The sequence below is a fragment of the Erinaceus europaeus genome, chromosome 13 (genome assembly GCF_950295315.1).
Source record: "Erinaceus europaeus chromosome 13, mEriEur2.1, whole genome shotgun sequence".
Classification (NCBI taxonomy): Eukaryota; Metazoa; Chordata; class Mammalia; order Eulipotyphla; family Erinaceidae; genus Erinaceus; species Erinaceus europaeus.
In genome coordinates, this window is record NC_080174.1 from 84,324,616 (window position 1) to 84,338,044 (window position 13,429).

The following is a 13,429-nucleotide window of genomic DNA, read 5'->3' on the forward strand; positions in this document are numbered from 1 at the left end:
GCATACGAGGTGCAAACTGAGGACCGTGTGCATGCGAGTTCTGTATGTTAGCTGCAGTACCATTTTCCTGGCCACTATGTGCATCCTTTTATTTATTTATTTATTATTTCTAATTTTATTTATAAAAAAGGAAACACTGACAAAAACCAAAGGATAAGAGGGGTACAGCTCCACACAATTCCCACCACCAGAACTCCGTATCCCGTCCCCTCCCCTGATAGCTTTCCTATTCTTTATCCTTCTGGGAGTATGGACCCAGGGTCATTGTGGGGTGCAGAAGGTGGAAGGTCTGGCTTCTGTAATTGCTTCACCGCTGAACATGGGCGTTGGCAGGTTGATCCATACTCCCAGCCTGTCTCTCTCTTTTCCTGGTGGGACTAGGATCTGGGGAAGTAGAGCTCCAGGACACATTGGTGGGGTCACCTGCCCAGGGAAGTCCGGTTGGCATCATCTTAGCATCTGGAAGCTGGTGGCTGAAAAAAGAGTTAACATATAAAACCAAACAAATTGTTGACTCATCATGAACCTAAAGGCTGGAATAGTGCAGAGGAAGAGTTGGGGGGGGTCACCGTTTTGTAGATAGCTAGTAGGCCTATTTTAGATATATTCCAAAGGGCCCATGACTGTACTAGTTTTTTCCTGAGACTGACTTCTGATATGCAGGTGGATCCAAGTTATTGTCTGGGGAGATGATCATGGCTGAAAAAGGGCCAGAAAGCTGGCTTAGGGAAGAGAGTAGCTCCCAAACATGGGGAAAGGATGTATAGATATTGTTGACTGTAGTGCATCTTTTTTTATTAGACTTGATCTTGCTGTTATTGATCAAATTCTTACTCTCCCCACCCCCACTTTTTTTTTTTTTCTGCAGAAACCAGGCTTGCTTGGAGAAGCTCCAGCTATAGTACTTCAGACCGCGGTAGGCCTCGGGTCCACTCTCCCATTGAAAGCAGAGTTGGGCCATCATGGAGAAGCACACAAAAGTAAGTGGTGTCTATTCTCTGAGACACCAGGGAACAGGGAGAGTTAGAAGATAGTTCATTCGACTCTACACATGTATCCTCTGTGTGTGTGTGTGTGTGCATTTACAGTATGTACTAAAGTATATTTTTCATTACAAGAGGATCAGATATGAGTGTTAGTGATTTAAAATGTCAAGACTGCTCTTTTTTTTTTTTTTTTTTTTGCCTCCATGGTTACTGCTGTGGCTCGGTACCTGCACTGCTCCTAGAGGCCATTTTTCTCCTTTTGTTGCTCTTGTTGTCTATCGTTGTTGTAGTTATTATTGTTGTTGTTGTAGTAGTTGGATAGGACAGAGAGAAATAGAGGGGGAGAGAAAGACAGACACCTGCAGACCTGCTTCACCACTTGTGAAGCGACTACCCTGCAGGTGGGGAACCGGGGGCTCGAACAGGGATCTCTACGCCAGTCCTTGTGCTTTACGCCATGTGCGCTTAACCTGCTGTGCTACCGCCCGACCCCCAAGACTGCTGTTGACTTTTTTATTTTTATTTTTTTATATGGTGCTGGGAATGAATTCAGGACCACTGGCACAACAACAGTATAATACAACTTATACTGTATAATACAATAGTATAATACAACTTATATCTTAGTATAATACAACTGAGTAGTCTCCCCAGACCAGCTTTCCATTTCTTAGAGAAGAGACAGAGCAATAGAGAGAGGGGAGAGGTCACAGCACTGCCCCACTATCCCTGCAGCATATCCATGGTGGCATATATAATGCTCCCATGTGGTACCAGGACATGAACCCAGCCCTTTAAGCTTGGTAGGCCATGCACTCTACTGGGTAAGATATCTTCTAGATCCTTCTTTTCCTACACTTAATACTAGAAAGATACTAATTAAGTCACTGGTGAATTTGATTCAAGATAAGACTTGTCTCGTTTGAGATGTTTTAATATTTGATAACGATTCACAGCAACAGGAACCAAAGATATAGATTTATAAATTTCAGACTGATATCTGCCTATTGGGGCAAAAATCCTTTACATAGATAATCCATTTAGATTTCGCCTAGATTAAGAAACCGTTAACGTTTGTAAAGAATTAGGGTAATATTTGTCGACTTAAAGTTTATTTCTATTTTTTTACTTTATTTTTTTTAAAAAAAAACATTGTATGCATTTCACATTAATAAAAGAGAAAGATACACAGAGAGAGAGAGAGAGACCAGAGCACCACTGAAGTGATGCTTGAGACTGGAACCTAAGATATCAGGACCTCAGGCTTTCTTGAAAACCTTTTGCACAACTGTTTTTGCTGTCGCCCTGCCTTTTTTCTTTTCTTTTTTTTTTTAATACTTAAAACAGTGTATTCCCTGGCTGAGTAGTAGGAGAGACATAATCTGTGTACAGTGCTTCTGAAAAGATGATGAATTTCAGCACAACATTTTATTTATTTATTTTATTTATTTATTCCCTTTTGTTGCCCTTGTTGTTTTATTGTTGTAGTTATTATTGTTGTTGTCGTTGTTGGATAGGACAGAGAGAAATGGAGACAGGAGGGGAAGACAGAGAGGAGGAGAGAAAGATAGACACCTGCAGACCTGCTTCACCGTGAAGCGACTCCCCTGCAGGTAGGGAGCCGGGGTTTGAACCGGGATCCTTATGCCCCTTCTTGTGCTTTGCGCCACCTGCGCTTAACCCGCTGCGCTACAGCCCGACTCCCCACAACATTTTTTTGTTGTTGTCAATAAAAGGGAGCATGGTGGTACACCAAGATTTCATCTTTGGGATTTTACAAAGCATTTACAGCTTGAACTTTGAGGTTATCGGACTGAGAAAAGAGAATCACCAAGTATAAAAGGGGAAAAAAAGTATTAAATTAAGTATGGGTAGCATATTTAATTTCTTCTACATAAAACTAGTCCAACAATCAAATAAGATGACTGTTAGCATTCACTGAACAACAACAACAAAAAAATTAAACCAGTATGTAGACAGATGTCAAAAATTTTATGTTAGAATAGGTATTGTCCTAAAATTTAGAATTTATACAACTGGGGGTCCAGTGGGTGGTTCACCTGGTAGAGTGAACACTTCCCCAGATGCAGGGACCCAGGTTCAAGCCTCAGACCACCACTGGGATGCTTGCAAAAGGGAAGATTCATGGGTGATGGAGTAGAACTGAAGTATTTCCCTTTTTTGCTTGGTGTCTCTCTCTTTCTCTCTCTCTCTCTTTCCGTTTCTCATCCTCTAATTTAAAAAAAAGAAAAGCTGGCGGGTTCACTGGAATCACATAAGCACTGAACCCCAGTAACAACCCTGGTGGCAAAAAAAAAATGACTAAAAACTTATGCAAATAAATATTATTTGTGTTGTATTAAACAAAGCATCTGCATTAGCTTTTAGAACAGTGAAAAATAAAAGTGTTTAAATATGTTTCTAAAAGAACTTAAGTGTTTTCTAAATATTTATTTACTGGGTTTTTTGTTTGTTTGTTTTTTCTTTATTATTTGTTTGTTTTTTCTTTTATTTACACGTGTGCATTTTCATTGCCCTGGGCCAACTTTTTAATTCTTTTTGTATTTAAAAGGGGTGGAAGAGGGGAGGAGAAAAGAAAGAGAGAGAGAAAAAAGCTACTACAGCACCATTCCAACATCTATGGAACTCCCCTGGTGCCCTTCGTCATCCTTGTTTGTGGTCCTGGGACTTGAACCCAGGGTTTTGTGGTAAGATATGGTTCTACTGAAGGAAGTATCTCCCAATCCCAACTCTAAATATCTAGTCCTAAAAATAATTTAATAGACTTTTAAAGCAATTTTGTAAAATATAAGTTTGACTGAAAATTAGTTGCCAAATTAACTCTTTTCATTTAATTTTGACATGTAGATTTTTAAAAGTAGTATGACTTGGAATTTTCCTACTAAAATAGTTATTTCCTCTCAAATTTTGTCTTCTGTAAAGAAAATGATAAAACTCATGCATTAAATGTGGTGCTTGTGTATTCACAAATGTCGGTATTCTCTAAACTAATGGCCCGCTAATGTAAGCATGTGCACTCAGCCAAGTGTGCTGCTGCCTAGCCCCTAGGTCTGCTGATGTTTAAGAGTCATTTCTTGAGTGGAGGGTAGATAGCATAATGGTTATGCAAACAGACTCTCATGCCTGAGGCTTTGAAGTCCCACGTTTAATCCCCCACCACCACCACCATAAACCAGAGTTGAATAGTGCTCTGGTAAAGAAAATAACAAACAAACAAACAAAAAATTTATTTACATTAAAAATAAATAAACCTTGTGACCTGGAGGCAGCACAGTAGAAGAATGCAAGGCTTGCAGACATGAGATCCTGAGTTTGATCCCCAGTAACACATATACCAGAGTGATGCTCTGACTTTATCCTTTCTTCTCTTTTTATTAATAAATATGTCCAGAAAGATAGGAAGGAAGGAAGGAAGGAAGGAAGGAAGGAAGGAAGGAAGGAAGGAAGGAAGGAAGGAAGGAAGGAATCTTGATACCTTTTGTGGACTCAGAATAATTGATTTCATGTTACCTACATGAGGACAATAAACTCAAGAACTGTAAAGAAATATGAAATCCTGTCTGATGAACTGATGCAAGCTAGTTGACCAAAGTTCTTGGGTTGACTCTAATAGTATTGATATTGAGCCAAAAATAAGTTTATGCTCAAGCCTTCAAATATTGAAGTAAAGAAATTATAATTGGACATTTTAAAAGGCACAGATAAAAGGCCAAATCTCAGAAGTCCATAGTTTTTAACTTGGAAAATATAGTTAAATCAGAATCTAAAAATATGATATCTTTAAGATTATCCTGGGAATTGCTGAAAATAAGAAGGTCATGACTAAGGTTACACGTTTTATTTTTCATACATGGCACCTAAGATCTCATTAGCCTCTACCCTCCCCTTTTTAAATATTAACTGTTTTTCGTCATGCTTGTAACTTAAAGCCCTATGGACAAGTTATGAATGAGTTTTATCTAACCCAAATCTTTTTCTTTCTTTTCTTTTTTTTTCTTTTTTTTTTTTTACATTTGTGGTTCACTACAGCATCTAATCTGATTCCGACCCAAAACACAATAACAGCTAGAGTGGGCATGTTACCATTCTTTCCAAATCAGCATATTGCTGGACAAGCTGGGCCCGGACATGCTAATACTCAGGAGAAGCAGCCAGCCTCAGTGGGAATGGCAGAAGCAAATTTCTCAGGGTCACAGACTTATCTTCAGAACTTTCCAAACTTTCCTGTTGGAGGCTTACTGGCAGGACACCTTAAGCAACAGCAAAGTCAGCCAAAAGGCACAGATATAAGTTCAGGGGTAAGAAAACTCTATGTGTATTTGTATACATATATGTACACACACACTATATATGTCTACTGCATGCATAAATATACAGTATACAGGTCATATATGTGCTCCTTTTAAATACTTTAAATGAAGTTATTCCAATTTTCGAGCATTCTGATTTGTTTTACAGGTGGTATGATTTATGCAGTATAAAGCAATAGTAAGTTTCAACGAAAGTCAATGATATGTTTTAAGTACATAAAAACACGGTAGCTTGATAATTACTGTGTCAGTGATATGACTTTTTCATGTGTATAGTTACTTCTCAAAAGAGAATATTGTGCTCTTTGTAAAAATCTTATTTCTTCACAAACAAAAATCCAGCTTTTGATTAAATTATGCCAGTTGATGTTTGAGACCGCTTAATTGCTTGTCAGTTTGTTTGTAAGTAAAATAATTTCAGTTTTTGTACAATAAGTTGGTAAAATATATACACTATTCTACTCAAAATGATCTAGTTCCTTTCACTATGGATATTTTATATAGTCATTTAATTGGCTCTAAAACCACTGATGCTTGTAAGTATTATAGGCAGAAGGTAAAATAATGTGCATTTAATTCTTATTTTACTTATATTATAACTTGTGAGTATTTATAAGTGGTATAAAACTTAGGCTACATAAGCAGCATTCAAGGGGGAAAAAGTCTACACAGTGACTATTTAGATGCCAAAATCATACTGAATGTGCAAGCATTTTAGTGTTAATTAAACTTTCTAAAATTGTGCCTTAAAAAAGATAAGACACATCTGGGGAAGAACTAGGCAAACTAGTCTCAGTAAGTTGACTGTCCCCCTAGAAAGCCAATATTAAAATGAAATATTTCAATAAATTTCATCAGAACATAGCTAAGATTTCTGGTAAAGAAAAAAAAAATCATTGTCTGAAGGATTGCATGTGGACAGAGGTCATAGGAGGGGAAGGAGAGAAAAACTCAAGGAGAGACACAGCACTGCATTGCCAGTGTGTACTATGTTTGCATATTTAAAGGACCCTCACAGAACCACTCTGGAACCAACTGTCCTAAGAAAAGAAGCTCAGACTTGTTATTTAGTGCTATAGAAGGCACATGCTCTTGTGCTGTCAGAGGGCCAGTCAGATAAACCAGGAAACTGGACATTTTACCCTTGTGACAGCATATAGAAGCCAGCCAAACTCTTAAGGCATCCCAGCTGCCATATAGACTCTAGTGAACAGAAGGAGCAGATTCCTCTGCAGATTAAAAAAGTGACTGACATCACAGAATTCCCACTACAGGAGTTCTGGGAAAAGCAGAAAGAGGTCTTGGACTCCTCCTCTCACCTCTAGACTAGGACTCTGTTTAAAGGAAAGCAGGTGCCATAATACTACATCACTTCTTCAAAGCTTTTTCCTTCCCCTCATAACTCAAACAAAGCAGAACTAAGCACCATCTTCTTGCCAAAAACAGAAACCAAAATAGATGAGTAAAAGCAGGAAAACACAAGATTGGGAAATCAGCATGGTGGCCAAGGACTTAATGATAGATCCAGAGGAATCTATCAGAGAAAGAATTTAGGAAGTACATTGTTAGAAAATTTGAAGATATACAAAGTTTTTTATTTAATATGGAGAAACAAGATAAGAAAGAAAGTCATGATGTCAAAGGTTCATTTAAAAGGAAAATGGAAAACATGAAAACATCAATAGAGTATGAAAGACTTTAAATACATTCTAGTCTCAAATAGCAAGTCAAGAAAGTAGGCTTCCACACGTACAAGAGAGAGCATCAGGGATAAAAGATAAAATGATTGTACTCTTTGACTTCAAAATATAATAAAAGTTTAAGAAAAAAATGAAGGAACTTTTTTAGAGATTGATAACTATATTAGAAAAGCAAATTTCGGAATTATAGTAGTCTCAGAAGGAACGGAGAAAAGGGGGCCATAATGGTTATGCAAACAATTTTCATGTCTGAGTCCCTGAGGCCCCAGGTTCAATCTTCAGCACTACCATAATCCAGAAATGAGCAGTGTTCTGGCCTGTCTCTGTATTTCATTAAAATATGTAAACTGTTTTTTAAAAGAAGGGAGCAGAAGCTATATTAAATGAAATCATAATGGAGAAGTTTTCCAAATCTGGGGTGGGGGTCTAAATTCAGGAAGCAGGAAGCAAATTTCTAAACCCAAATACACTAGGACACATCATTTTGAAACTCAAGACTAAAGAAAAAAATTGTGCAAGCTCATTTAGATCGGCAGTATAATCAGACTTGCATCAGACTTCTTCGCAGGTACCATGGAGGCCAGGAGATAATGGGATGATCTATTCAAGATGTTAAATAACTGCCAATCAGGCATACTTTATCCAGCAAGACGATTGTTCACATATGAAGAAGCAATAAAAATAGTACCAGATTACAAAAATGAAAGGAGTTTACCATTACTAGAACTGCCTTGCAAGAATTACTAAAAGTAGTGCCACAGAAAAAGAAACAAGTTAAACTTAATTCTCAAAAAGTTGATACCTGGAAAAAAGAGACCTGGAAACAATTGCTATAGAAATATTAGACAACTTTACAGCAAGGAGAAAGAAATGACTAGATGCTATTCAACTAAAGAACAGCGAGAAAAGAACAGATTTATTTATTTATTTATTCATGAGAAAGTTAGGCAGAGAGAGAAAGAACCAGACCTCACTCTGGTACATGTACTGCCGGGGTTTGAACTTGGCACCTCGTAGTTGAGGATCCAGCACTTTGTCCACTGTACCACCTCCCAGACCACAAAAGAACAGTTTTTAAGAGACTTATAGATGTATTGGTATATAAATTGTATATGTATATACATATTGCTTTTATATATAACACTTTTACATGCATATGGTCATCTGTCTTTTAAATACATTTTGCTTTTTAATTCTTTCTGTATCTTTTCTCCCTCATTTTTCTCATCATATATATCATATCAAGATTTTTTTATTTGGTTTTTATTTCTGATATTATTCTGCCTTTTTTTTTGTATCCCTTTATAAAGTTCTACCATTACCACATTTTACTCATTTCCTTTTTGACTAACAACCACATCCAGACATCCACCTCTCTTCTGTTTGTTGTTAAGTTTGCATATATTTTACTTGCCGTGTTTCTTTTTGTCTGAGTTAATATTATTTTTGCAGTATTGTATATTTCATTAATTGGGAGCAGCATTTCCCTTCCTTCCTTCCTTCCTTCCTTCCTTCCTTCCTTCCTTCCTTCCTTCCTTTTTTTTTTTTTTTTAACTAGATAGGGGAGAAAAATTGAGAGGAGGGGAAGAAGGAAGAAAGAGGGAGAGAGAAAAAGAGATACCCACAGCCCTGCATCACTGCTCATGAAGTTTCTCCCCTGCATGTGGGGAAGGAACAACTTCTTTTCTGGTTTATTCTCTTCACATATTGGAGCTTGTCGTTAAAGTTCTCTGTTGCCCCTTCAGAACCACCACTCTCACAAAGTCCAAGAAAACAGTGTAACCAACATTTAAATTATTTCACACACAAGAAAGTGTATCACTGAAAACAAGTGAACACGTGTGTACTGATTGTTGTAGAAAGGGTTGCTGGCAGTGACTTGAATCAGGTCACCTCAAAGTAATGCTTTTCAGGGTTGTGGTAATAGTTTTACTAAACAGTACGTTTCGAGCCCTATTTTAGATTTTTGGACCTGAATCTTCAGTAATATATAAGGACCACTGAGTATTGATTTTTGCCTTTTTTTATTGCAATAACCTCCAGAATTAAAAAAAAAATGGAGAAAGCTGAATTCTAACCTTCCAGCCAGTGAGCCTTTGATTCAGGGAACTTGGGGTGATCAGTGTCTTAACTTGGGGTGATCAGTGTCTTAAGTGTGCAATGTGGTGACAGGCACATTCACACTGTACTGCAAACACAGCTGCCATTCACTCCAGGACACTTTTTATCTTCCCTGACTGAAGCTTTCCCATGTAACAACTTTCCCTTCCTTATATTCTTATTTTACTTTTTATTTATTTTTTGTTTTGTTTTGTTTGCCTCCAGGGTGATCACTGGGGCTCACTGCCTGCACTACAAATCCACTGCTCCCGGCGGCCATTTTTTTTTTCCATTTTTATTGAATAGGACGGAGAGAAATTGAGAGATGAAGAGGAGATAGAGAGAAAGATAGACACCTGCAGACCTGCTTCACACTTATGAAGGTCCTGCTTGCAGGGTGGGGGAGCTAGGGGCTCAAACCTGAATCTTTGTGCGGGGCTTTTGCCTTTAGTACTCTCTGTGTGCTTAACTGGGTGCACCACTGCCCTGCCCCTCTTTTGTCATGTTCTTTTTTGTGATCATTTTTCTTTTTCTCTGTGACTTTGATTATTCTAGGTACTTTTATTACTTTCTAACTTCACACCAAAAAATTAGCTAAAGGGTTTGTATATGTGTGGTACCACTGGCCTTCCTACCCCACTCCTATTTATTTATTCACTTATTTCAGGGACAGTGAAGAGAGAAAGAGGAAAGACTACCCCCCCATCCGTGGAAGTTCCCTGGTGGCATTCACGGTGGTTCCATGTGGTGCTGGGCCTCACGCTAGGACCTCATGCACAGCAAGGCATCTTGTTTACTGGATGACTGATCTATTCCACTTTGGTGTTTCTATGCCATACTTTGTCTATCCCTAATCTACTGATGGATATTTGTGGGGTTTCTGTCTGTTGGCTGTGACTGATGCTGCTGTCCACATTGGAGTACAAGTATCTGTTTGAGTCCCTGCTTTCGGTTATTCTGGATATCTACCCAGAAGCCAGTTGCTAGATCACTGGGTAAACCTGGGAAGTCTAACTTTTCACCATCAGTGGAATATTAGCTGTGGGCATTTTACATGTGACTTCTATGATGCTAATTTCACTTTTTTTTAAATTTGTATTTATGAATAGGAAACACCGACAAACAAAACACAGGATAAGAGGGGTATAACTCCACACAGTTCCCACCACCAGAACTCTGCATCCCATTCCCTCCCCTGACAGCTTTCCTATTCTTTAACCCTCTGAGAGTATGGACCCAAGGTCATTGTGGGATGCAGAAGGTGGAAGGTCTGGCTTCTATAATTGCTTCCCCCGCTGAACATGGGCATTGACAGGTCGATCCATACTCCCAGCCTGTCTCTCTCTTTCCCTAGTGGGGCAGGGCTCTGGGGAATCAGCTCCAGGACACACTGGTGGGTTGTCTGTCCAGGGAAGTCTGGTTGACATGATGGTAGCATCTGGAATGTGGTGGCTGAAAAAAGAGTTAACATATAAAGTCAAGCAAATTGTTGACTAATCATGGACCTAAAGGCTGGAATAGTGCAGATGAAGATTTGGGGGGGGTCTCTGTTTTGTAGATAGCTAGTAGGCATATTTTAGTTATATTCCAAAGGGCCTATGACTATACTAGTTTTTTTTTTTCTTTTCTTTCTGAGCCGGACATCTGATATGCAGGTGGAACCAAGTTATTGTCTGGGGAGATGGTGTCATGGCTGGAAAAAGGACCAGAAAGCTGTATCAGGGAAGAGAGTAGCTCCCTAATATGGGAAAGGAGTATAAATATTGTTGACTGTACACCCCATCAATTTGATGTGATCTGGGGCCCATATTCAGCTCAGGAGCCTATGTGACCTCTGCATCCCTGTAGATCTGAGCTCACTTTCTGTGGTCCCACAGAATAATTTCACTTTCATTTTTTTTCTTTTTTTTTTAAAGTTTTTTTTATTTATAAAAAGGAAACATTGACTAAACCATAGGATAAGAGGGGTGCAGCTCCACACAGTTCCCACCACCAGAACTCCGTATCCCATCCCTTCCCCTGATAGCTTTCCTATTCTTTAACCCTCTGGGAGTATGGGCCCAAGGTCATTGTGGGATGCAGAAGGTGGAAGGTCTGGCTTCTGTAATTGCCTCCATGGGCATTGGCAGGTCGATCCATACTCCCAGCCTGTCTCTCTCTTTCCCTAGTGGGGCGGGGTTCTGGGGATTCAGAGCTCCAGGACACATTGGTGGGGTTGTCTGTCCAGGGAAGTTTGGTCGGCATCATGCTAGCATCTGGAACCTCGTGATTGAAGGGAGAGTTAACATACAAAGCCAAACAAATTGTTGAGCAATATTTTCACCTTCTGTCTGCAAGATCCACCCTTCAGACATAGGCCCATTTTCTTAGGAAAATTTTCTTGAAGCTGGAGACCCTTAGGTAAATATCTTTTTGGAAATTGCTTTAACTAAGAAAATTGTCTGATCTGCAATTGAAATTTATCCTAGGAGAAAGCCTAGCCAATAACTATTATCCTTGTGGCCTACTTGCCAGTCTCATTGGTTTGAGGTAAATAATCCTAAAGGATCATAGTAATTTCAGAATTTCAAATGATATTCTTTAGGCTTTCGTTATAATTGAACTGCAGCTCATTTGTTCAGTATGTCCTGTCTGTGTATGTGTGTGTGTCTTAATACGGGTTTATAAGATTATAAAATTATACCCATTACCAAAGTTATGTCTCTACCTCTCCAACAGTAATCATTGATAATTCACAGAAAATTTGCTGCTTTTTTCCTTTTTTTTTTTTTTGGTATGTTCTATTTTTTTTGTTTGTTTGTTTTCTATTTACATGTGTGTTGTCTTGTAGAGACTCATCAATAAAATTCCTCGTTAGAAATATTTTTTGGGAGTCGGGTGGTAGCGCAGTGGGTTAAGCACATGTGGCATAAAGCACAAGGACCAACGTAAGGATCCTGGTTCGAGCCCCAGGCTCCCCACCTGCAGGGGAGTCCCTTCACAGGCGGTAAAGCAGGTCTGCAGGTGTCTGTCTTTCTCTCTCCCTCTCTGTCTTCCCCTCCTCTCTCCATCTCTCTCTGTCCTATCCAGCAACAATGGCATCAATAATGACTCCAACAATAAAACCACAAGGGCAACAAAAGGGAATGAAATAAATATTTTTTAAAAAAATGAAATATTTTCTTAAAAAGGTATTGAATTTTCTCAAATATTTTCCTGCATCTATTGTTTCACATGTGATCATGTGGTTTTTAGATTTTTAACTTCTTTACTTTCTCAGAACGTTAGTGGGTTATAGAAAAGCTGTTGACACATGAGTACAACTTCTTATCTCCCTGAGATGTGTTATTCTACTTCATTTTGATGTTTAGCATTCTGTCGAATAACTTTAGCATATTAAGCCAACTTTGCATTCTAGTGTAATCCCTGTTGGTCATGGTATATACTCCTTGACGTTTGCTTGTCAAACTCCTACTCCATTTTGGTTTGCTATTTTTTTTTCTCTATGTGTGTGTGTATATCATTATTATAAAATACGGTCATTATCCAGATAGATTAGGGGATATTAGATGTTTTCTTTCTTTCTTTTTTTTTTTTTTGTGGTGTCTAACTTTGGTTCTTGGATGGCACTGACCTTATAGTAAGACTCTTGAAAATATTCTTCCTCCAGTTTTTTTTTTTTTTTGAAGAGTGTGAGACAGATTGGTGGTGATCTTTAAATGTTAAAATTCACAGGGCCGGGTGGTGGTACACATGTTATAATGCACAAGGTCCCGAGTTCAAGCCCCCAGGCCCTACCTGCAGGGGGAAAGCTTTGCAAGTGGTGAAACTGAGCTGTTTCTCTCCCTCTCTATCACCTCCTCCCCTCTCAATTTATGGCTATTTCTATCCAATAAATAAATATAGATAATTTAGAAAAATGAAATGTTAAAATTCTCCAGTGAATCCATTTGTTTTAGGGACTTTCTTTGTTGAGAGATTCCATTTAAACAAAAAATTTAAAGATATTGTCATGTATAATTAGAGTTGAGAAGCCCTGATATGAATGTACTTGGATAACTTTAGAAATATGAATGATTTCTAAACAGTGTTGGAAACATTTTTGCTTACTACCCTTTCTCAACTCAGGCATTGAATTTTTCTCAAGGGTATTACCCAGTCTGATACTCTGTACTTTTCCTTTGGCATAAAGCTAAAGAGCTTCTATAATCTTATGGTTCCATCTTATAGTTCTCTTGAGCTATTTTACTACTAGACCAGAAACTTGTTGAATTTTTTTTATTATCTTTATGTATTTATTTATTGCATAAAGACAGCCAGAAATTGAGAAGGA

The 13,429-nt window shown here is 38.3% G+C and overlaps 1 protein-coding gene across 7 annotated transcripts in view; it reads left to right on the forward strand.

The window, feature by feature from the left end:
* Nucleotides 1-13,429, forward strand: part of RAVER2 (ribonucleoprotein, PTB binding 2) — a 99,558-nt gene that overhangs the window by 67,573 nt on the left and 18,556 nt on the right. For all 7 annotated transcript variants that reach the window (XM_060206355.1, XM_060206356.1, XM_060206357.1 and 4 more), the window contains 2 exons: nucleotides 869-980; nucleotides 5,037-5,305. In XM_060206355.1, the coding sequence (XP_060062338.1) occupies nucleotides 869-980; nucleotides 5,037-5,305 (381 nt within the window). The remainder of the gene's footprint in view (nucleotides 1-868; nucleotides 981-5,036; nucleotides 5,306-13,429) is intronic.